Below are 24,099 nucleotides of genomic sequence, written 5' to 3'. Positions count from 1 at the left end.
CCTTGGTACCTGCCACGGCCACCAGCCACTCTCACAGGTCCATTAGGCCGCCACTCAGAGCTTTAGGCCCACCCAGCATGAAAGAGGCGAAACGGTCGGCTAGGAAGCCCCGAGTAGAGATGGTAGAGCATGCCCAGGGCCTGCAGGCAAAAGGCCACCCCAAGCGGGGAAAGCTGGATCGCCATCGGTGCCATGGCCACCCAGGCCCAGCACAGATGGAGAGGCACACCATCCTACTGGGACTGGGCGGCCATGGCACTGATGGGGATACAACTTTCCCCGCTCAGGGTGGCCTTTTGCTTGCTGGGCATGCTCTACCACCTCTACTTGCAGCTTCCTAGCTGGCTGCTTCATCTCCTTTGTGCTGGGCGGGCCTGCTGCTCCAGGCAGCAGCGACAGACTAACAGACCTGCACGAGCTGGCGGCGGCGGCCTGAGGCAGGGCCAAGGTGCATCAGGTGCATGAGGGGAACAGGCTCCATGCACGGGCCAAGGGAAAGATCTGCGAGGGGGCCGAGGAGATCACCAGCAGTGACCTGCTCTCCAACCGCAAGCAAAAACAGATGGGACTGCGGAGCATCAGAGTGTGCCGATCGAGGGGCCGGCAGGCTGTGGCTGCTGACGGACACCATTGGCCTCCATGTGCTTGCTGGCCTCTGTGTGTGGGGGCCGATGGTGTCAAGCTGCAAGAAGGAAGAAACATAGTAACTTGAGCCTCTGCTGAAGATACTATTTTAATAGCCCAAAATGCAAAGGATATGCAAGATGTACTAATAAAAAGTCAAGGAACATGGTGGAAAAAAAACCAGGACTACAATTATATGAAAGAAGACCAAACTAATGACAACAGGCTGAACAACCGCTCTTAGAATGATAATCAAGATATCAAAATGGTACACAGCTTCTGTCTTTTAGGGTCAACCATCAACAGTAAAGGAACAAGCAATCAAGAAGTATGCCCCAGATTAGCACATGGTAGAGCAGTCATTAAAGGCTTGGAAAAGATATTCAGATGCATGTCTATATCTACAAAGATCAGAATTGTGCAAGCAGGGGTACTCCCTGTCACACCCTATGGAAGTGAAAGTTGGACTTTTGCTTGAAGCAGGTTGGGAAAAATGTTGAAGTTTTTAAACGTTGGTGTTGGAGAGGATTCCTGAGAACACCATGGACAGCCAAGAAAATAAACATGTGGATCATGAACAAATGAACCCAGAGTTCTCATTTGAGAAACTAATTATCAGGCTCAAATTACCCTAATTCAGATATATTATGTGAAGACCCAGTTCTCTAGAGTAGGCTCTAATTCTAGGTGGGAGATGAAAGAAAAGAGAAGAGTGTGACCAGCCGCAAAGCAGAAGGGCTCAGTTATAGTGGCAATGCATGCATTATTGGAAGACCCGAAAGGAGGAGGTTGGGGCATAGTGTCATGGGGGAAAAAATATGTGGTCACTAAAAATTGACACAGATTTGATGGCACATAAATCAGTCAATGTATGAAATATTCTGGTTAAGTGTAGCTGTCTGACCCTGTCGTGTGTTTTATAGTCTAAACTGACACAAGCTACATTAGTTATTGACACCTTTTTTACCTTCCTAAATGTATCCCATATGTGTTCTTTGAAATAATAGTGCAGCTGATGATGAAAATTATAAGGTGATTTACTGCCTTATGACATGAAATCATTTTGTTTTGCATTTTAGATTCCTTGTCAAAAGTTATACCCAAGTTAGTTCTGGACAATTAGTTAGTGGCATCATGTCTTACCTGAATGACCTATCAGGACAGCATATTCAGCCCCAGCACGTGGCTGCTAGACCCACGACTCTGCATATCAACAATCCTTCCAGTTTTGTGGAGGCATATAAATTGAGAGCTTCAAGGTAAGTCATTATAAAAGGTTATAAAATTTCTCAGCATAATTTCAGACTGCTCACCTTGTCTAATTTTTATTAACCAAACCGCTCCCTTGGCTACTTCATTCCAACCATTTCATATCCAGCTGATTTGATCTGGATGGGATTTGGCAATTGCCGCTAATGTGGTCTTACATGGTTCAAATAATGGACCTGGCTCTAACTGATGAATGCGAGATGCTAATTGACAACTACCAGAAATATGTATCGGGGTGTAGCAACCGTATGTTGCTAGGGCAGAACCTGCCAGAACATTGCAGGTTTGAGAGGAGGACAAGGCAGAAGGCAGCCATAAGTATTAATGAAGTGCCAGACTGCTCAGTAATTAATCTTTCATGGAACGGTTTGAAATGGACCCTACAGTAGATGGAACACTGTTAAGAAAGATTTGATTAGAAGAGCATGATTTGGAAGCTCGGTTATTTCAAAAATTGATCAAGGGAAAATCTCTTTAAAAACACTACTACTGACCCAGAAAATAAGAGTCAAATCCCTTTTTCATAGTCTTCTAAAAAAAAAGGGGGGGGGGCAGTGCTGCCTAATAGATTCCAGCATTCCTGCTTTTGTTTCAGAGCAATGGGACTAAGACTACTCGTGTACAGTTATATCCTGGGATCACTTTTGACCAAGGTCAAATGCAATGGCTTCCGTACTGTGAACTAATATGTAGCTGAAATTGCGAAGGGGGAAAGTATTATTATGTTCAATCAAGTTGTAACACAAATTAAATTAATACTGTATCACCTTTTGACTTTGGATTTTGCTGATTAGATAAGTTTGTTATAGAAATGGCTTGTTCATATTAAGTATGTAAAAGTAAAATGTTGAGGCTGTAATGTTACTGTTTTATTCTACTGTGGTATAGAGTCAGAAGTCAATGCATTTCTTTTTTCCTCTTTATCTTACACTTCTTTCTCTTCCCTTTTGCCTCCTCCATTTTCCCATTATTTTCATTTTCCTTTGTATTTTATAGCTTGATAAGCTTAATAAAATTATTAATAACAACAGCATATCACCCTTAATTCTTGGTGTATGACTAATTGTTGTTGTTGTTAGTTGCAAAGTTGTATCCAACCCATCGCGACCCCATGGACAACGTTCCTCCAGACTAATAGAAAGGAATAAATAACTTTATGCAATGATGTTCCAAATGTTGTTATTACTATTAAAATAGGACACATTAGAGAGCAGCAAATAAAATAAATGGGAAAGTAAACCAGAACGGCTGTCACTGTTACTATTACTAATAACTTCAAAGGCCTTGGTTTCATTCATTAGGATCAACTGACAGCAATATTAAAAGTGGTATCTTGGCCAAAAGAATGAGACTGTCTTTCATTTAACGATATTTGAAAATATGGGGCAAAACCTACATTGACCGCTTTGTGAGAGAATGGAAATTATTATTGTTCATCTTACAGAGTAGGAATAAAGGCCAAAGATCACTAGGAGTAAAAGCTGAATTGAGTTTAGATTTTAAATCTTCGGCTTTGTCAACCATCAGAAATTTGAGGCTATGGCTATTTATCACTGCCATATCAATTTTCAGATGTTACTACCCGAGTGTGATTTATGGCCTCAATTCCAAGTATAATAAATTGTGCTCCTGTTTTTCTACAATACAGGATGGTTGAGTTTGCAGCAAAAAATTTACAGGCTGAACTGACCCGTTGGAAAAGCAAAGAAGATGCTTGGAACCGGACTTCAATTGATCTAGTACGAGCATCTGAGGTCAGTGGCACCTTAGAATATGGTAGATACTCTTGGATTGTTGTTGGATTTTACGACACTTGAAGTCACTTCAGTCTGTCATCTAACTTTTTCAGGCACACTGTCATTATGTGGTGGTCAAACTGTTTACAGCGAAGCTGTCAGAAATTGGCGACCCAGATGTCCATGCTGTCATTAACAATTTGTGTTTACTGTATGCTCTGTGTGGGATTATAAAGAACTCTGGAGACTTTCTACAGGTGGGTAAATAATTTCTACTTTGAACTGAATGGTTCTGTGAGACAGAGAATCTAGTTGAGATCTGAATTAATCAGACCTGGAAGGAAAAAGTGAGAAATCTTGTGATAGTATAATTTGACAACAAAGATAAAGTTAGATTAGCATGGATAAAACACAGACACTCTAAGTTGGGTTTGGAGTATATTTTTGCCATACAAAGCAAGCATTTATGGAATGTAAATAAACATTGTAGGCAGTATTTTACCCTTTGGGAATTGCAGTGTCTAAATTGAAAATATTGTGCTGAAATGACATTTTCAGCCCTCCAAAATTAAATGAAAATGACATAAAAACTGTAAATGATTGAATTCTTACCATTTCTTACCAAAGCTCATAGGATAACTGCCAAAGATTTCACAGTGATATCACTGATGCTTTGCTAAATCTGGATCTTCTTAAAATTGGGAGCAGGAAGGTATTTTATGTGAGATCATACTAAAAGGTTTGGTAGATGAACATTAACCACAATAATAGTAATTTTATTCTTAAGAAAAGCAATACCATTTTTTTAATACAGGCAATACCCATTTGCAATCTTAATTGTTCATCTAGAATTAAAGTCCAGGTCAGATTTGTTTACTGGAAATATCAGCTTTTATATTAATTCTCCCTAAACACTCGCGAGATGTAGAACTCTGACTGTTCTGAACTTTTCTTTTTGCTTAGGGAGGCATTTTGACAGAGGCCCAGCTAATTCAAGTGAACATGCGTATAAAAGAACTCTTGGCTCTTATCCGTCCTAATGCAGTAGCTCTGGTGGATTCCTTTGATTTCTCTGATTCTATGCTTGGATCTGTGCTTGGCCGATATGATGGTAACATATATGAAAATATGTTTGAATGGTCAAAGAAGTCACCATTAAATAAAACACAGGTAAGTAATTGCTTTTGTCAACCAGATACTAAAGGCTCATAAGACATATTTTAAGTATTCAATCTATGAGTATTATGTCAGCTACAGCCTGACGTTACAAAGGTGCTGAATGAATAGTGGTAATGGCTGGTCCTCAAAGTTCCAGCCATCCAAGAACCCCCTCGGCAGCCAGCTCGCACTTACGACCAGTTGCAGTATCCCGTGATCACATGATCGCCATTTTCAACCTTCTCTGCCAGCTTCCTCAGAAAGTCAATGGGGAAGCTGGCAGGGAAGCTTGCAAACCACTGGGGTAAGTCTTCCCAGTCATATACTCTCCTCCAACATCTCTGACTCCACACCGGCCATTCCCACAGACCTGCCCTAAGCATCACTGCCTCTTCCCTGACACTCATGCACTTTCTGCATTCTCTCCAAACCTTGCCCCACCTCCCTCGCACCCTCCTCCACCCAGCAGCATCCACTTACCTGCCTGCCAGGCTTCGTGTAAGCCACCTGGGACTTGCAACTTCTTCCTGGTTTCCCCACTGACTTATAGCCGTGGGAAGCCAGCACGAACTTGCCTTGCCTAACAACCATGAAATTCAGTTAACCATAATAACAGGACTACAGGAATTTGCCATCTCTAAACAATGCAATTGTATTTTAATGTATTTTACAACTGCATTGCTTAATGCCAGAAATTCCAGTCTCAATAGATGTTGCAAGTCAAGGATTACCTGTAGCATTAAAAAGCGATTATTGGCTAATATTTTTAAAATGCATAGATTTAAAAATCAGTTCACAAATATGTATAGTTTATGAACCTGCAGATGTATAGAAATGAGCATCTGCAGAATCATAAACTATTATTTTATGAAGTTATGGAAATATATTATGATTCTGTGCTCTTTCCTTAGGAGGAATTCCTGTTGTAACTTATTTTGCTCTAATGGGGAACTAGTTTGCAGAAGCCAGGATTGCTATATTGAAAATGATGGCAAAGAGAATATGTGCTTATACTGATCTATAACTTCATAAACTGATCATCCAAGAATAGCAATAAAAATTACTATATGCTCTTTTTGCCAATGATAAAAACAGTTCATTTTATGTAATTTTTGAATACTGGTATAATTTTTCCTGGTTATGGGATACTTAATAGCAACTAAAGCTATCTTAATAAGGAAGCTACTATACTACTATAGTCTACTACTACTATAATCTACTTTTTCTGCCAAAATATTAGAGAATGCTAGACATTATTCTTTCTGTTTGTTAGTAGAAATTGATTTGATGCTATTATTTTTCACTAGATATGGTGTTATTAATGGCAATTGCACATGTATAGCTGAACTCACTAAAGTAGCAGTCCAGTGTGCAATTGGGAAATACATTGTCCTAGTAAGGTGAGGTATGGTTTGTCTTTAAAATTAATGTCCCCTCTTATTTTTTTCCTCTAGGTCCATGAATCTTTCCACAAACACCTGAAGCCATTGCAAGCTAAACTGTGATAACATTTGTTTGGTTTTGAATGTACTTTAGTTTCTTGAAATAACATAATTTGCCCTGTGAACATCTGAAGCACTTGGCAAATCCAAATAGCCATAAGATAGTAATTGTAGACTTCTCACTTTTTTAAAAAAACAAAACAATTAAATATTGAATGAATTAGAGGAAGGAAACAGTGATAAAAATGCAATTTTAATTATGTTCAGAAACTATCCTTTTTAATGAATCAGAAAAGCTTTATAGATTGGTGTAAAAGGATCAGTCTGAGCCTTTTAAGCATCTGCAGAAACTGTATTATCTATAGCAGGTTTTTCACTACTAAGTAGTTCTAGAAGGCAGTTATTGAGTAGAAGCAACATCTCTGGAAGCTCTTTTAAAAATGGTCTTGCACATTTTTTAAGCATTAATGCCATCTTAAGAGGTGGTTGTTGTCAAATGGATGATTGCCTTATGGGTACAATCTGTCCTAATAAGTGTCATTCTTAATGTTTGTGTACAGTTTCACTTTCTGCATTCCAAATGGCATGCACATACTCTATATTACATTTCCGATAAAACTGTCTGTATTACACAGGCAAGATCTCTCTCAAGCCGGAAAATTGAATGGGAAAATGTCAGAAGACCCATTCCATCAAGCCGGAAAATTGAATGGGAAAATGTCAGAAGACCCATTCCATCAAGCCGGAAAATTGAATGGGAAAATGTCAGAAGACCCATTCCATAGCACTATTGTCATTTGCAAAGCCGCTGGGGAGGGAATATCTTTGTTCCACACAAACTGTAAAGAATATTTAAGATTCCTATGCCTGGTTTTGCTCATAAGCTTTTTAAATGGTGGAACATGGATGAGAAGAGTCCAGACTGATGGGCCCATCAGCCTACAGTCTGGCTCTCAGAAGGCTACAGAGAACAGGTTACCATATTAAAGGATCTCAGCTCTAGATTACTGTTAGCAGGCTAACATTTTAGCATTGTGTAGAATTTTATTGTGTGAAATTACCATGACAAAATTGCAGCAGATAGGATGGATTCAGCTTCAGTAACAAATCAAGACTTGGATCACAAACCAAGGAATTTCATAACATTGGAGAGTTGATTTCTTAGATATGTATCCCTGTTCAAGAGCTAAAGGTGCTCTAATACTGCAAATGTTGAGCAAGAAAAATATTACATATTACAACTGAAACAAAAACTTTATAATTTTAATGTGCTATTGATATATCTAATATAGCTGTACTTAATAGACTGGATTTCTGTATACAATACTGACTGGAAATGAAAAACTGCAATAAAAGACTATTTGGCATCTTGTGAAGAATATGTGGTGTACTTAATAAACTAATTTTCAAACAGTAAAATGTACTTTTCTGAGTGTTCGCTAAGCCATCTGCTCATTCCTACTAATAGTTTTTGATGTGTAATTTTCATTAAGCTAAAGATCACAGGAAAAATGGCTTCTCAGAAACAAGCCTGCAAAGAAGGCAGGCCTGGGGACATGATAAAAAATTAATTTTAAGTGGAAGGTTTTTCCCTGGAGGTGAATGAGGTCCTATGGAAGTTGCAAGAGATAACAGTATGAGGCTTTCTAATTTGGGAAGAAAAGGATAAGTAGATGAAGCAACGGACGTTGGATACAGATATGGCACATAATTTTCACAGATTTTTTTTAAAATTCCATTTATATCCCGCCCTTCTCCGAAGACTCAGGGCGGCTTACAAGCTTAGCAGTAGCCTTCATTCTATGTATATGCCTGCTTATTAGGGCTTTCACACACACCCCAAGTGGAAAGTGTCGCCACCAGCTTCACTTATTTAGGGAAATTCAGCAACTGGGCAATATTAGAAGCTGCAAGAAAGAAAATTGTGGTACTGATTCTTTTAGCTTTCTTTTGAAGGGGTTAATGGCATTTGGAATAATTTGCAAAAATTGCCTGTATGAAAGGCCGGGATGTAAGAAAGGCCAGCGTCTAACTGGCCATCGCCGTCATCCTTCGCCTCTCCTTGGGGGGGGAAAAAAAGGCGCAGTCAGAGGCGTGTAGTTTTTGCCCTGGATCACCAGTCCTCACGGGCCCTTCTGAAAGCCGATCCTGCACCCGTCAATTAAGTATAACAGCAATTTAGCGACACGTCGCCGGCAGGCGGTGAGAAGGATGAAACCGCCTACGGTTCGGCTCTTGCTGACCACTGGATTATCCAGGAATAACAACCTCGCAAATTTTAGGCAAGTTACGTTTTCCAGAAACACCATCCCGCAATAGCCCGGCATATCCAGCTCTGCGCATAATTCCCGGGGAGAAGCCCGGTGTTTCCTGTTTCGTCAGTGCCGGAAAGCACACGGACTGAGTTAGGCGGGAGTCGGTCAATCTGCGTTTCCTAAAATGCTTTGCAGCAGTTGTGGGGGAAGAGCGAGGAATTCCGTGGTTTGATAAGTTGATGGCCAGCCTGGGAGACACGTGGTAGGCTGTTCCTTCCTTTTCAAAGGAGAAGATGGGAAACTGCATAGGGGAAACCGGGGGGGGGGGGGAAGGTGTGTTATTGTCTAAGAAGCTCTAAGTGGCTCGTAACCAGAGGACTAGAAAGTTGATTCTTCTCTGTGCCGGGAGAGTGTGTGTAGCGGATGCTGATTGGCTACTATGGTAACTTGAGTTGCGTTCCAGTAAACAACAGTGAAGGCTGTCGGTAGAAGGGGAGCGTTAAGTGGATCACAACGCCTTGATTCTGTACACATTGTGGCTTCCGGCATCTTGAGTGGAGACGTAACTAAGAAACTTAATCAGCATGAATGGCTTGACATACAGCCTGCTACCCAACCTGCTAATTTGCAGTGTGGTTGGTTAGGATGGAATTGTGTGAATCCCGTTAGTGAATCGCTTTCTGCAAACGCTGGTAATTGGATTCATTTAGTAAGCCACTGGTTAGGGTGTTGAGTATATACAGCTACAGTGAACTCTTTGTGGTTCTGTGTTTATATTGTGGGTTACTTAAGATGTAGGTAAGATCTTCTTGACAAAATTCAGTTTCTGATGATTTCTTCGACACATCCATGTGGATTTCTTGGCAACAATTAGGATGAGATTTGTCCCTGTTATGTCTTGGACTTTCTGGCCTGGTTCTGTGATCATTAGTTTTGTTAACAGATTCCTAGTGTTCCTCACTGCTAGATCTCTCTGATTAAAGAGATTTACATAATATAACTGCCCAGAGTCCCTGAAGAAATATATGCATTTCATGAAATAGTAAAATAGTGTAAGATAATTTTATATTTAGGAATAATTCCTTCTCCCAACTCCACTTTCAGAGAATGAAAGCAGGGCCACACTTCTATTGGCAATATCTATGCTCTCAATTTCAGTGGTCTGTTTTGTTCATAATTGTACATTGGCCTTCCCCAAACTGGAGCCTCTAATTGGCTGGATGATTGTAAGGACTGAGGTCCCACACACTTGGAGGTCACTAATTAAGAAAAATTGTGACAAACTGTCAGAATGAAATAAAACATCAGAGGCAACTTGCTGATCTGATGATAGTCACATGCTGTTAGAGATTTATGTAGTATATTAGCTAAGGAAGCTCTCTTTGCTCTAGTGTAGTTGGACTAGATGATGGGAATTTGTAGAGCTTAAAATTTTGGACCCTAATCTATTGGATTTAAAAGCTCTGAAGTTTGTATAAACTATGTGAAACTGGGTGCTAGTGGGAAGCTCATAAGCTGAGTTTGCACAACAAACAGAACTGTAAACAACATAGCCACATTTTAGCCTGTTATGTTATCCAAACCCAATAGGTTAGGGTAGTTTATGACGCAAAGTCAGGATTAATTAAATTGTTGTTGTTGTTGTTAGTTGCGAAGTCGTGTCCGACCCATCGCGACCCTATGGACAATGTTCCTCCAGGCTTTCCTGTCCTCTACCATCTTCTGGAGTCCATTTAAGCTCACGCCTACTGCTTCAGTAACTCCATCCAGCCACCTCATTCTCTGTCATCCCCTTCTTCTATTGCCCTCAAACTTTCCCAGCATTAGGCTCTTCTCCAGTGAGTCCTTCCTCCTCATTAGGTGGCCAAAATATTTGAGTTTTAGCTTCAGGATCTGGCCTTCTAAAGAGCAGTCAGGGTTGATCTCCTCTAGGACTGACCGGTTTGATCGCCTTGCAGTCCAAGGGACTCGCAGGAGTCTTCTCCAGCACCAGAGTTCAAAGGCCTCAATTCTTTTGCGCTCAGCCTTTCTTATGGTCCAACTTTCACTGCCATACATTGCAACTGGGAAGACCATAGCCTTGACTATACGCACTTTTGTTGACAGGGTGATGTCTCTGCTTTTTAGTGTGCTGTCTAGATTTGCCATGGCTTTCCTCCCGAGGAGCAAGCGTCTTTTAATTTCTTGGCTACAGTCCCCATCTGCAGTGATCTTGGAGCCCAGGAAAATAAAATCTGTCACTACCTCCATTTCTTCCCCATCTATTTGCCAGGAATTGAGAGGGCCGGATGCCATGATCTTGGTTTTCTTAATGTTTAGTTTCAACCCAAGTTTTGCACTCTCCTTCTTCACTCGCAACAAGAGACTCTTCAGTTCCTCTTCACTTTCTGCCATTAGAGTGGTATCATCTGCATATCTTAGGTTGTTGATATTTCTTCCAGCAATCTTAATTCCAACTTTTGATTCATCTAGCCCTGCCTTTCTCATGATGTGCTCTGCATATAAGTTAAATAGGCAAGGCGACAGTATACAGCCTTGTCGGACTCCTTTCCCAATTTTGAACCAATCAGTGGTTCCGTGTCCAGTTCTCACTGTTGCTTCTTGGACCGCATATAGGTTTCTCAAGAGACAAATAAGATGTTCTGGTACTCCCATCTCTTTAAGAACTTGCCACAGTTTGTTATGATCCACACAATCAAAGGCTTTAGCATAGTCAATGAAGCAGAAGTAAATGTTTTTCTGGAACTCTCTAGCTTTCTCCATGATCCAGCGTATGTTGGCAATTTGATCTCTAGTTCCTCTGCCTCTTCGAAATCCTGCCTGTACTTCTGGTAGTTCTCGATCCACATACTGCTGGAGTCTAGCTTGTAGGATTTTAAGCATAACTTTACTAGCATGAGAAATGAGTGCAATGGTGCGATAGTTTGAACATTCTTTGGCACTGCCTTTCTTTGGAATTGGAATGTAAACTGATCTTTTCCAATCCTGTGGCCACTGTTGAGTTTTCCAAATTTGCTGGCAAATTGAGTGTGGCACTTTTACTGCATCGTCTTTTAAGATTTTGAATAGCTCAGCTGGAATACTGTCACCTCCACTAGCTTTGTTGTTGCTCAGCTTTTCTAAGGCCCACTTCACTTCACATTCTAGGATGTCTGGCTCGAGGTCAGTGACCACCTCATTGTGATTATCAGGGACTCATTCTTGTATAGTTCTTCTGTGTAATTTTGCCACCTCTTATTAATCTCTTCTGCCTCTGTTAGGTCCCTGCCATTTTGGTCCTTTATGATGCCCATTTTTGCATGAAACGTTCCTTTCATCTCTCCAATTTTCTTGAAAAGATCTCTGGTCCTCCCTATTCTATTGTTTTCTTCTATTTCTTTGCATTGTTCATTTAAGAAGGCATTCTTATCTCTTCTAGCTATTCTTTGGAATTCTGCATTTAATTGGGCGTATCTTTCTTTTTCTCCCTTGCCTTTCGCTTCCCTCCTTTCCTCAGCTATTTGCAAAGCTTCCTCAGACAGCCATTTTGCTTTCTTGCATTTCTTTTTCTTTGGGATGGTTTTGGTTGTTACCTGTTGTACAATGTTGCGAACCTCTGTCCATAGTTCTTCAGGCATTCTGTCTATCAGATCTAATTCCTTAAATCTATTTGTCACCTCTACTGTATATTGAACAGGGATATGATTTAATTCATACCTGACTGGCCTAGCGCTTTTCCCTACTTTCTTTAATTTAACTTTGCAACAAGAAGCTCATGGTCTGAGCCACAGTCAGCTCATGGTCTTGTTTTTACTGACTGTATAGAGCTTCTCCATCTTTGGCTGCAGAGCATATAGTCAATCTGATATCTGTGTTGACCGTCTGGTGATGTCCATGTGTAGAGCCGTCTCTTGGGTTGTTGGAAAAGAGTGTTTGCTATGACCATCGTATTCTCTTGACAAAATTCTATCAGCCTGTGCCCTGTTTCATTTTGTACTCCAAGGCCAAACTTGCCTGTTATTCCAGTTATCTTTTGGCTTCCTACTTTAGCATTCCAATCCCCCATGATGATAAAGACATCATTTTTTGGTGTTAGTTCTATAAGGTGCTGTAGGGCTTCATAGAACCGGTCAATTTCATCCTCTTCAGCACCGGTGGTTGGGGCATAGACTTGGACTACTGTGATATTGAATGGTTTGCCTTGGATTCGAACTGAGATCATTCTGTCATTTTGAGGATTGTATCCCAGTATTGCTTTTCCTACTCTTTTATTGACTATGAAGGCTACTCCATTTCTTCTGAGGGATTCTTGCCCACAGTAGTATACCTGATGGTCATCTGAATTAAATTCACCCATTCCTGTCCATTTTAGTTCGCTGATTCCTAAGATGTCGATGTTCAGTCTTCTCATCTCTTGTTTGACCACGTCCAGCTTGCCTTGATTCATGGATCTTACATTCCAGGTTCCTATGGAGAAAAAATCTTTACAGCATCGGACTTTCCTTTCACCACCAGACATATCCACAGCTGAGCGTCCTTTCGGCTTTGGCCCAGTCGCTTCATTCTTTCTGGCGCTACTAGTAATAGCCCTCTGCTCTTCCCCAATAGCATATTGGACGCCTTCCGACCTGAGGGGCTCATCTTCCAGCATCATATCGCTTTGCCTTTTGGTACTGTCCATAGGGTTTTCATGGCAAAGATACTGGAGTGGGTTGCCATTTCCTTCTCCAGTGGATCACGTTTTGTCAGAACTCTCTGCTATGACCTGTCCGTCTTGGGTGGCCCTGCACGGCATAGCTCATAGCTTCATTGAATTACGCAAGCCCCTTCGCCACGACAAGGCAGTAATCCATGAAGGGGTTAATTAAATTATTAATCATTAAATTATTAATCACATTGAATGTTATGCAAATAGCCATTGTGGGAACTCACAATGAAGTTGGAAGGGACCTTGGAGGTCATCTAGTCCAACCCCCTGCTCGGGCAGGAAACCCTATACCATTTCAGACAAATGGCTGTCCAGTCTCTTCTTAAAAACTTCCAGTGTTGGAGCATTCACCACTTCTGGAGGCAGGTTGTTCCACTGATTAATTATTCTGTCAGGAAGTTTCTCCTTAGTTCTAGGTTGCTTCTCTCCTTGATTAGTTTCCATCTGTTGCTTCTTGTCCTGCCTTCAGGTGCTTTGGAGAATAGCCTGACTCCCTCTTCCTTGTGGCAGCCCCTGAGATATTGGAACACTGCTATCACACTACCAGGGGTAAGCAACCTTGGCTCTTTCATGACTCGTGGACTTCAACTCCCAGAATTCCTGAGTCAACTATGCTCAGGAATTCTGGGAGTTGAAGTCCACAAGTCATGAAAGAGCCAAGGTTGCCTACCCCTGTTAGGCTATAATGTGGTCAGTTGTTTAATGGATCAATGTGTCTAACAAATACATAGGGCCTGCTGCAAGACTGAAATGCTGCTATATGGTTGTAAATGTCAGTTAAGATTTTTTAAAATTCTGAATAAATTGTATCTTTATTTTGCATATTAAGAAAGGCTGGAGAAATTGTTGATCAATATATGTCTATACATGAAGAAAACGTGAGAAAATCACTTGCAAGAGATACAGCATGCCACTGGAGACCATGAAATGGTAAGAATGATCATAGTGTTCATTCTCGTTTGTGGAGTCCCTCAGGGGTCGGTCCTCTCTCCCCTCTTGTTCAAAATATATATGAAGCCGCTGGGCGAGCTCATTCGTGATTTCGGGGTGGGGTATCATCAGTATGCTGATGATACCCAACTTTTTCTTTCCACCCCGAACCAACCCAGTGATGCCCTCGACGTGATGTCCTGTTGCCTGGAGGCAGTCCGGGTTTGGATGGGGAGAAACAGGCTTCGTCTCAATCCTGCCAAGACTGAGTGGCTGTACATACCGGCATCTCGGGTTAACCAGTTTTGTCCATCGTTAATGATGGGGGGTGAGGTGTTACCCCCCGTTGATAAGGCTCGCAACTTGGGCGTCCTCCTGGATTCACGGCTCAGTTTTGAAGATTATATAGGAGCCGTGGCCAGGGGGGCTTTTGCCCAGGTTCGCCTGGTGTGCCAGTTGCGGCCCTGTCTGGACCGAGATGCCCTACACACAGTCACCCATGCACTCCTGACCTCCCGGCTAGACTACTGCAACGCTCTCTACATGGGGCTGCCCTTGAGGACCACTCGGAGGCTTCAGCTGGTGCAGAATGCAGCCGCGTGAGTTGTGATGGGAGTTCCCCGATACTCCCGTGTAACACCTCTTCTCCACGAGCTGCATTGGCTTCCAGTTGCCCTCCGGGTGAGATTCAAGGTGCTGGTGATGACCTATAAAGCCCTAAATGGCTTGGGTCCAGATTATCTGAGGGAACACCTGCTGCCGACATTAACTCCCCATCATCCGGTGCGCTCCCACAGGGAGGGCCTTCTTAGGGTACCGCCGGTGAAGGATTGCTGGCGGGTGACTCCCAGAGGGAGGGCCTTCTCTGTGGGTGCGCCTGCCCTTTGGAACCAACTTCCTATGGAACATAGGACTGTCCCCGACCTCTGTTCATTTTGCTGGGACCTAAAAACTTGGCTCTTTGAGCTGTCTGGCCTAGACTGAGGGGTTTTTAATTGGGTTTTAAAGTTTTAACTTTTGGGCTTAAATTTAATTAATTGTTTTAAATTTATTTTAACTTTTGTATTGTATGGTTTTAATTGCCCTGTAAACCACCCTGAGTCCTATGGGAATAGCGCGGTATATAAGTCAAATAGATAGATAGATAGATAGATAGATAGATAGATAGATAGATAGATAGATAGATAGATAGATAGATAGATAGATAGATAGATAGATGATAGATAGATTCTGTTGGATCATAGGCATACAGGTCCTTGTATAGCAGCTACCCCTTCAGTGACTGTTCAGAGTTGCGAGAGCCCTGAAGAAATGGTCCTTACAATCACTCCTGGAAATTCTGGCGGTCACAATACCCCACGATCACATGATTGTGATATGGGTACTTGGCTGCACTGCCCTTCAGTTACATGAGGTCGCTATTTGTGATCCTTCCACAAGCAAAGTCCATGGGGAAGCTGGCAGGAAAGGCTGCAAGTCTCTTCTGCCCACCAGCAGCTACCCCTAGGCCCAAAATTGCTCCCATGCACCACTGCTACTATCTGTACACCCCTTCCACTTGGCACTTGCCTGCTTGCCAGCCTGCTTGCCAAGTGCCTTAAACTTCCGTTTCAACATTAATACATCCTCTCATGTCACTACATCCAAGTATATTAGTTACATTCTATCATTCTTAACATATATACGTCTTAATCCATATCATTTAAAGAACTCAATATTTCAATGTTAGTATTCATACATCTGTGTTTTATTTTTATTTTTTAATTAGTATTTTTATCTACTCATCAAAACAATCTCTCGTAATCCAAGTACAATCCTGTCTATTTTGGTATTATCTATTTCAGGCCTCTTAAAAATGTCCATATTTCTTCAATCTTATTCTTGCTTTCTTCCTTTGCCATGTCATTTTTTGCTTCTTTGCCTCAGGGTCATCAAAGCATTCTTGTGTTGTTATATCATATTGAAGTGGTCCTCCAGTCTCCACTTTTGAAGGATTAAGGAGTCTGTTAACAGCACCAAATCATCTCATTATTTTCACCTCTTGATATAATTGTCCTGATCTGAATAAATTTTTTCCACCTGTTTCCCATTATAATCTTCAAAAGTCTGTATTTGTTGAATATTTAATTCTTCTGCCAATGTATTTGATTGTTCAATTTCTTCTGTTAAGTTCTGTCCCAATAAAATATTAGTTGTAGTCACAGTTTGAGTTTGTTTCTTCCAGATGCTTTCTAATTTTTTCCCAAAAGCTCTTAATTCATTGCCAGCTGTAGAAAGGAACTGATAAGTTTGGTAAGATATTTCCCACATAGCATAGATTTGTTTTTGAAACTCTTCCATAGTGAAGTTTCACATCTGGTGTTCAAGGTTAATCTTATCTTGTTTTTCTTAAATATTTTCTTGATTTTTTTTAAAGAGAAAGTCAGATTGCAATTTCAGGTTTAGCCACTGGGTGTCTCCCAAGTACTTTGAAAGTTCTTTCTTTTAGTCCGTTTCTTTTTTCAACTTTTTTTTAAAAACACCCCTGGGCTTGCTCGTCACTTATTTGAAGGGAGGATTGAATTGCCCCCTCCCTCTCCACAAGGGGGAAGGTACTTAGCAGCTTATTTAGGTGAAAAGTAGAAGATTAAGGTATAAGAGAGGAATCTTACCCCCCCCGTCTCTTCCACGCTGCTTTAATGTTGCCTGATAGTAAGTTTGACTTTGGCTGTCTGCAGCCTAGTGTTCTGTACCAGCCTACTACCGGCCCTGCAGATAAGGCAGGGACAACCCCTTTACAAGAAGGCAAGAGACTGCAACTAAGCCTGCCAAATTTATGGACACAAAAGCAAACAGAGCAAAAACAAGACACGAACCATGAAACAGGAGCTATTCAAATGGTTGCCTTCAGCAAACCAGCCTTCCCACGCATTCCCCTTTTAAACAGTTCAGGGCGTGGCTTCTCTCTGCCTCCTTCCGAGGTGCCCCATTGCCTTCCTCTGTTTACTCCTGATTGACTGCCTCCTGCGTCCAGTGTCCTTGAACAGGGCCAGCTGTGGGTCATCTTCATCCACGCTGTCACGCTCACACAGCTGGGTCTGCATCGTAACCAGGTGGGAGGGGCCTGGCTGAGGGCTCTCATCAGCAAGCTCTCCAACACCCTCAGCAACCTCTCCAACACCCCCCTCCTCCTCCTCTGAATCGTCCGACCCAACTGCCGAACCCACAGGCTGACCCTGAATCACAACACCTAGTAACTGGCCATATTACTATGGCCAGTCTTTCGTTTGCCGGTACAAAGGGAATGCAGACACTAGTGGGGGGGAGTTGCGGCTCCCCCACGTTTCTGCAAAAGCCCCTTCTATCTGGTCACCCCTCCAAGGCGGCTCTACGGCCCTTTTAGGACTCCCCAGCGATGCGAAACTGGACATGGAAGACGAAAGCCATCCTCCAGACGTCTATGTCGGCTGGTTTGGCAAACCGGAAGTCGCCAAGTGCCTGAAACTTATAGTACCTGTTGGCTTCCCTGCTGACTTTGGTTGTTGGAATCTGGCAGAAAGTTGTAAGGAGATACTTGTTGAACAATCCATGATCCTTACTTAATGATGGCAGTGGGACTTGCCAGGATTGCCAATGTTAAACAATGCAGTCACACTGCATTTTAGAAATCAAGCATGATGTAATGTGACTATGTCACTTAGCGTTCCCAATACAAATTACTGTTATTAAGTGAGGACTACTCGTAATGTAGAATGGCCTACTTTATGTTTCAGCCAATTTAACCATCAAGAAAACAGGAACTCCAAGTATCTATCCAAGCATGTCTCTTTAGGGCAAATTGGGTAATACAAACTTTCCCAGAGGTTATTAGACTACACATATCGTATTAAACTGTTTGTTAGAACTGATAAGATATCAAATTCAGCAATTGTTGGTGGGTCTCTTACTGTCCATTCAGAGGGAGGTGACCTCATGTGCTCAGAAAGAGTCTAATTAAGAGGTATCATACTTGGAGTTCATCCTGCATTTTCACCCCTCATTCTAACTCTCTTCCCATGAAATCCTTACTCATCTTAGGCTCAAATCCTTACTCAAAATCCGTACTCAACCCAACTCATGAGCAACTGAGGCTCACGAATACTTCAGTGAAATTGTTCATATCAGTTTTTTAAATCAATATAACTAATAACCATGCTTTCCTCTATATTCCCCATTAGAGTACAGTACGTCAAGAGATAGGATGAAATATGTGGAAAATATATTCAATAGGTGAACAAACAGATCCCTTAGATTGCATCAGTTCTTAATTGTTTTGAAATCAAATTCACTGTAGTCTCTTTTTTCAGCAATATCTTGGAATCAATCCATCAACCATTTTCCTGTTTATCCATTACAAGGATCACTGTATTTGTGTAGCATAGAATTTCACATGAATCAAAATGATTTGTTAGCTATCTTGTTAGCAATTGTCAGGGGTAGGCAACCTCGGCTCTTTTATGACTCATGGACTTCAACTCCCAGAATTCCTGAGTCAGCTATGCTGACTCAGGAATTCTGGGAGTTGAAGTCCATGAGTCATAAAAGAGCCGAGATTGCCTACCTGTGGCAATTGTCATGGTACATGACAATGACCTTGAGGGGCGAGGGGGACTGATGTTGCCTAGAAAATGAGTAGACAAAAGACAGAGGAATCCCCTCAGGCTTAACAGTCAGAAGATGAAATTCTCTTATCTGATCATTTCCCAGGTAGCATCTCTTCCCCTCATCCCTCAAGGTCATTGTTAGATACCTTTACAACAATAGATGGAATTTGGAACTCCATATTTGATTGAATTTATCTTATGAAAGTTGTTCACTGATGCCAGAAGAAACAAAAATTGGAAGGTAGAAAAAAGACTAAACTTCAGACATGCTGACAATATCATTTCGGTTGCTGGAAATGAGGAAGACTTAAGGAATCTGTTGTTAAAGTGAAAGTAAGCTGTCCTATTGCTCAACACTGAAAAAAATCGTACAAATCTGCTAACCGCTTGTATTAACTAATGCAAACTGCTGAAAAAGCTAGCCAAAGCAATAACACACATTATCTTCCTAGATTCAAGAATCTACAGGGGTGGTGACTGTCTCCATGAAATAGGGACACCTGCTTCTTGGAGGAAATGTTGACAAATCTAGGCAAAATTTTAAAGTATAGATCGTCCATTTGGTCACGAAGAGTTGGAAGCAAGAGAACAATATCAAAAGTAGCCTTTTGGGCAACCTCCAGATGTCTTGGCCATCAAGTTTGATAATTTAATCATAATCATAATAGTAAAGTTGAAAGGGACCTTGGAGGTCATCTAGTCCAACCCCCTGCTCAGGCAGGAAACCCTATACCATTTCAGACAGAAGAGTATCTTGATGTTTTTGGAGAGTACCAGAGTGAGATACTTTCATTGGTGAAGCAGAATTGTATATTGTATCTTTTTTCAAGGTAAAATGTATTCACATTAGAATAAATAAAATCTAATGTAAATGTAGGTAAACTGATCTGGATTAAATACAAATTACTATAAAGTAGAAGTCAGTTCAAGGTTTGTAAGAGGGAAAACCAAAGGTACATAATTCTTCATTCTTGTATCTGTTTACTTCCAAACATAATCCAAGTTTGGCAATTTGCTCTCTTTGCTTTCATTTTTTTAACCAAATATTTATCATTTTTTTCTTTAGGCAACAAAACATAAGAAAAGTTTAAGAAGTAAGTGCATTTGTGTTTCTATTTTCTTAGGATCCATTAGATATTAACCTCACAGGTTGCTCCAATGGGTCCTGCACTATTTGAAGCCAGTTTCAAGAGATCATTTCAAGAGTAGCTTTGAGGCTCCCATTCCTGTGCCTCCCAGTAAGATCAATTGGGTTAACTGGATGAAAGATAGTCATTTCTCAATAGTAATTACGTAATAAAAATAGCACTATCTTCCTGGTGAGTTGTGTTTCCAAATAGACTAATAAAACATGCAACGTTTTTTTTGTTTCTTAGCAATATTTTAACCGATGCATTTAATTAAATTCTTCTAGTTATCATTAAGATCAAAGGTGATCCATAGGAGATGCTGCACTAAATCATTTTTGAGAAATGAAAGCCACAGTAGGCAGGACCAGATTATGCTTATGAGCAGGGATAGATGGCGAAAACTGTGGGCTTTCTTTGCTTTTTTTTAAAAAAAAACTAAATTAAACTAAATTTAGGACTTGCGCTACAATGTTCAAATGTTTCGTGCCTCAAAATGTCAGAAAATGGTGCCACCAATTTGTAGCAGTTGTGCTTGGAAGAGACTCTAGCTCCAGAAGGGGCTTTGAAGGATATGGGGCAGTAATTGCTCTCTTGTTATTTTCATCTCTATGGCAAAGTGCTTGTTGTGCCATGTTTTGATTTGATGAGTCTTATGGAATTACATGAGAGCTAGTTTAGTGATTAAAGCACTACGCTGTCGTGAGTTCTAGTCCCACCAGTCTCTCTTTGCCAGCCGTAGCAAGAAGGCAAAGGCAAACCACTTCCAAAAATGCTGCCATAAGAACTATACAGACAGTCCTCGACTTACAACAGTTTATTTAGTAATCATTCAAAGCTACAACCGCATTGAAAAAAATGACTTATGACCATTTTTCATACTTACGACTGTTGCAGCATCCCCATGGTCACATGATCAAAATTCAGATGCTTGGCAACTGACTCATGATGGTCAATGTGTCCCAGTGTCACGTGATCAACCTTTGCAACCTTCTGACAAGCAATGTCAATGGGGAAGCCAGATTCAGTTAACAACCGTGTTACTAACTGAACATCTTCACTTAACAATTGTGGCAAGAAAGGTCATACAATGGAGCAAAACTCACTTAACTGTCTTGCTTAGCAACAGAAATGTTGGACTCAAATGTGGTCATAAGTCAAGGACTACCTGTGTTGACTTCTCTAGGCACTTGCCTGGAGTGAAAACTTGACTCAAAGGCACAAAAGAAAGCACTTTCTATTATGTATGCTTTGTTATAAACAGTGCTTTTTTTGTAAAAAAAAAAAAAAAAGGTGCCGGAACTCACACACGTCATACAACCTGCCTTGCCCTACCCTACAAGGTTCCATCCAAAAAAGGTGCCGGAACTCCGTTCTGGGCGTTCTATGAGGAAAAAAGCCCTGGTTATAAACATTTTGATTTGAACAGCATCCTATAGTATACTTATTTTAGATATGTGACATAAAACAAGAGAGTTGAAAAAGAAGCTGAGGGCTTAAATTTATGCTGTCTAGGACATATTTTCCTTATGAGAGCCTTGTTTTTCAGCACTTCCTTGCCAAATCCAGTTGGAACCATTGGAACATTCTGTAATGTACTCTGTAGTTATTTCATTTGGCTCCATTCTCTCTAAATGATTTCCATGTGACTTATTCACAACTGCTGTCTGGGATCTTCCTTAAAGATACAATTTTGAACTTGCTTCAGCTATTGCAGAAATTTTCGACTCATTCCTTTGTCCTGTTTGTTCTAGGTTCCATTGATGATGTCCTTGGTGATCTCCTTGGTGATGATGGTAAAGTGGAAGAAAAATATATAATAGGAGCTTGTGCACGAAGAAGTAGTTTCAAATGCTCTGTTCCATATGCCTTCCCCTCTTTCTTTAGAGTTTGGGTGGAGGCTATTGGAAAGCATGCCATGTCTACATTGATTTATCAGAGGAATTCTGTCTTTTGATCATGACTTTCTCAGTCTTGTCTGCTTTCACAAATAATTTTGTACAAGTGGTATAAAATCCAATTCCATTTCTAATTTGGAGATTTCAGTTTCACACAGCTCCAATCAGCATGGCTACAAAGTTATAATTTATTCATTAATTTAAAAGATTTATATTGTCACCCACCTCATGCACCATAACTCTGGGTGGCTTTCAGTAACATTCAAAAATATCAAAACACAAAATAAAGCCATATCACACAACCAAGCCACCATAACATTCTGATCCCAAATATACATGTGCTGGGCTAATTCCCATTTCGTCCGATACCTGGTCTAAATCCATGTCTTAAGTGCATTATAACATTTGGCTTTGTAATCAAGAGTTGAAACCACATCATTTAAAAACGATGCTACCTTTGTGCTAAACCAAAATTTAACACTATCTACATCGGGAAAAGAAGCTTTTGCAAAACAACACACTCCCACTTTTTCTCACTATTTTACTACAGACAAGAGGAAGAATAAACCAGGACTTGGTTTCACTCTTTGGATTGTTATGTGCAAACATGATATGTAATTTAAAATGAAGTGTCTTGTTCAGATGACCCTTATTTAATAATCGAATGGGTCATTTAAGCTGTAGTCCACATAACCATAAATGTCTGCTGTCATAAATTGCTTCAGGAAAAGGAAAGAAGAGAGGGGCTATATAACTCCAGGGTTTCTCATAAACTTCTATTTATGTATGAATTCTAAATCAGCATATAGGATTATATGCATAGTTTGTGACTGGCTGAGTTCATAAAAAAAGTAAAGGTAAAGGTTCCCCCGCACACGCGTGCTAGTCGTTTCCAACTCTAGGGGCTGGTGCTCATCTCCGTTTCAAAGCCGAAGAGCCAGCGCTTGTCCGAGGACATCTCCGTGGTCATGTGGCTGGCATGACTAGACGCCAAAGGCGCACGGAACGCTGTTACCTTCCCACCGGAGTGGTCCCTATTTTTCTACTTGCATTTTTACGTGCTTTCGAACTGCTAGGTTGGCAGAAGCTGGGACAAGTAACAGGCGCTCACTCTGTTACGCGGCACTCGGGATTCGACCCGCCAAACTGCCGACCTTCTGATCGACAAGCTCAGCGTCCTAACCCACTGAGCCACCGCGTCTGAGTTCATACAACAGGCTAAATCCTAATGTGGTTTATTTGGTTCTGGCTTATTGTGATGAATTCGATGGCTATGACATGTTCAAACCATGGTTAAAAATACATTTTGTATGATGGGACCCAAATTGTGTTCTTTTTGTTCCAGCAGTTACTGTGTTACCAGCGTTGTTTTTAATATGGTCTGTTAATATAGTTCTATGGGCATACTGTCTTTAATTTTGTAAACTATCTTGAGTGCTATTCTAGGGAAAACATGTACCGTAGTTTACATGTTTCTGAATGTACATTTGTACATCACCTACTTAATAGCAGCTATGCAATGAGACAAATATTGAGGTATAGCTAGGGGTACTTATGAACTCCTTCCTTACCTTTTTGGAGCCCAATAATTTACTAATTAACATGTCAGAATAATTCCTCTAGTTGCTGTTCTTCAGTTTTTCATCTTTTATTTATTTATTTATTTTATTTTATTTAGTTACATTTATATACCGCCCTATTCCCTGAGGACTCAGGGCGGTTTACAGGAAATTAAAAATCCACCATACAAAAGTTAATAAAAAAAAACCAAATTAAAAAATATTAAATTGACCCTGTATACTTAAAACCCCAATTAAAAATTTCTCCTCAGCCTGGGCCCGAGAGCTCAAAGAGCCAGGTCTTCAGGCCCCGGCGGAATGATCGGAGGTCGGGGGCAGTCCTCAGCTCCACCGGCAGCTGGTTCCAGAGGGCAGGCGCTCCCACTGAGAAGGCCCTATCCCTGGGTGTCACCCGCCGGCAATCTCTCACCGGCGGCACCCTGAGCAGACCCTCCCTGTGGGAGCGCACTGGGCGAAGGGCGTTTGATGCCGGCAGCAGGTGTTCCCTCAAATAGCCCGGACCCAGGCCATGTAGGGCTTTATAGGTAATAACCAGCACCTTGAATTTCACCCGGAGGGCATCTTGAGAAGTAGTTTGGTCTATGACTAAAATTTCATAGGAACAAGTCATCTCGAAACAGTTCTCTCCATACTGAGTCTGTTTTTAAATCATGTAAGTTTACTCTGTCTCTACTTTGCTGAGAATACCCATTGACTAAAATGCATCTCTTAGAGCAAAGGATACAACCTGTACTTAAATGTCTACATCTTCATCTCTCATTTTAAGATGAT

At 41.1% G+C, this 24,099-nt stretch overlaps 1 protein-coding gene and 1 long non-coding RNA gene across 3 annotated transcripts in view; both read left to right on the top strand.

Annotated features, from left to right (window-relative positions):
• The window catches only part of ACOX1 (acyl-CoA oxidase 1), a 41,773-nt gene extending 34,054 nt beyond the window's left edge, over positions 1-7,719 (top strand). The window contains exons 10-15 of one of the 2 annotated variants that reach the window (XR_014025477.1): positions 1,704-1,883; positions 3,542-3,647; positions 3,743-3,886; positions 4,593-4,799; positions 6,242-7,158; positions 7,190-7,719. Coding sequence is in view for 1 of the 2 variants with exons in the window: in XM_081320408.1 (XP_081176534.1) it covers positions 1,704-1,883; positions 3,542-3,647; positions 3,743-3,886; positions 4,593-4,799; positions 6,242-6,292 (688 nt within the window). In the remaining variant the exon portion in view is untranslated. Of the gene's footprint in view, positions 1-1,703; positions 1,884-3,541; positions 3,648-3,742; positions 3,887-4,592; positions 4,800-6,241 lie in introns of both variants that reach the window. The other variant, XM_081320408.1, reaches the window with a different exon arrangement.
• Positions 7,720-8,766: 1,047 nt separating this feature from the next.
• On the top strand, positions 8,767-16,713 carry LOC308663750. Its single transcript, XR_014025478.1, has 3 exons — positions 8,767-9,176; positions 14,001-14,101; positions 16,028-16,713. It is a non-coding gene; the product is annotated as an uncharacterized lncRNA (long non-coding RNA).
• The last annotated feature ends 7,386 nt before the right edge of the window (positions 16,714-24,099 follow it).

Source organism: Vipera berus, assembly GCF_964194415.1.
Source record: "Vipera berus genome assembly, chromosome: 2".
NCBI lineage: Eukaryota > Metazoa > Chordata > Lepidosauria > Squamata > Viperidae > Vipera > Vipera berus.
This window is presented reverse-complemented; position numbering and strand designations above follow the sequence as displayed.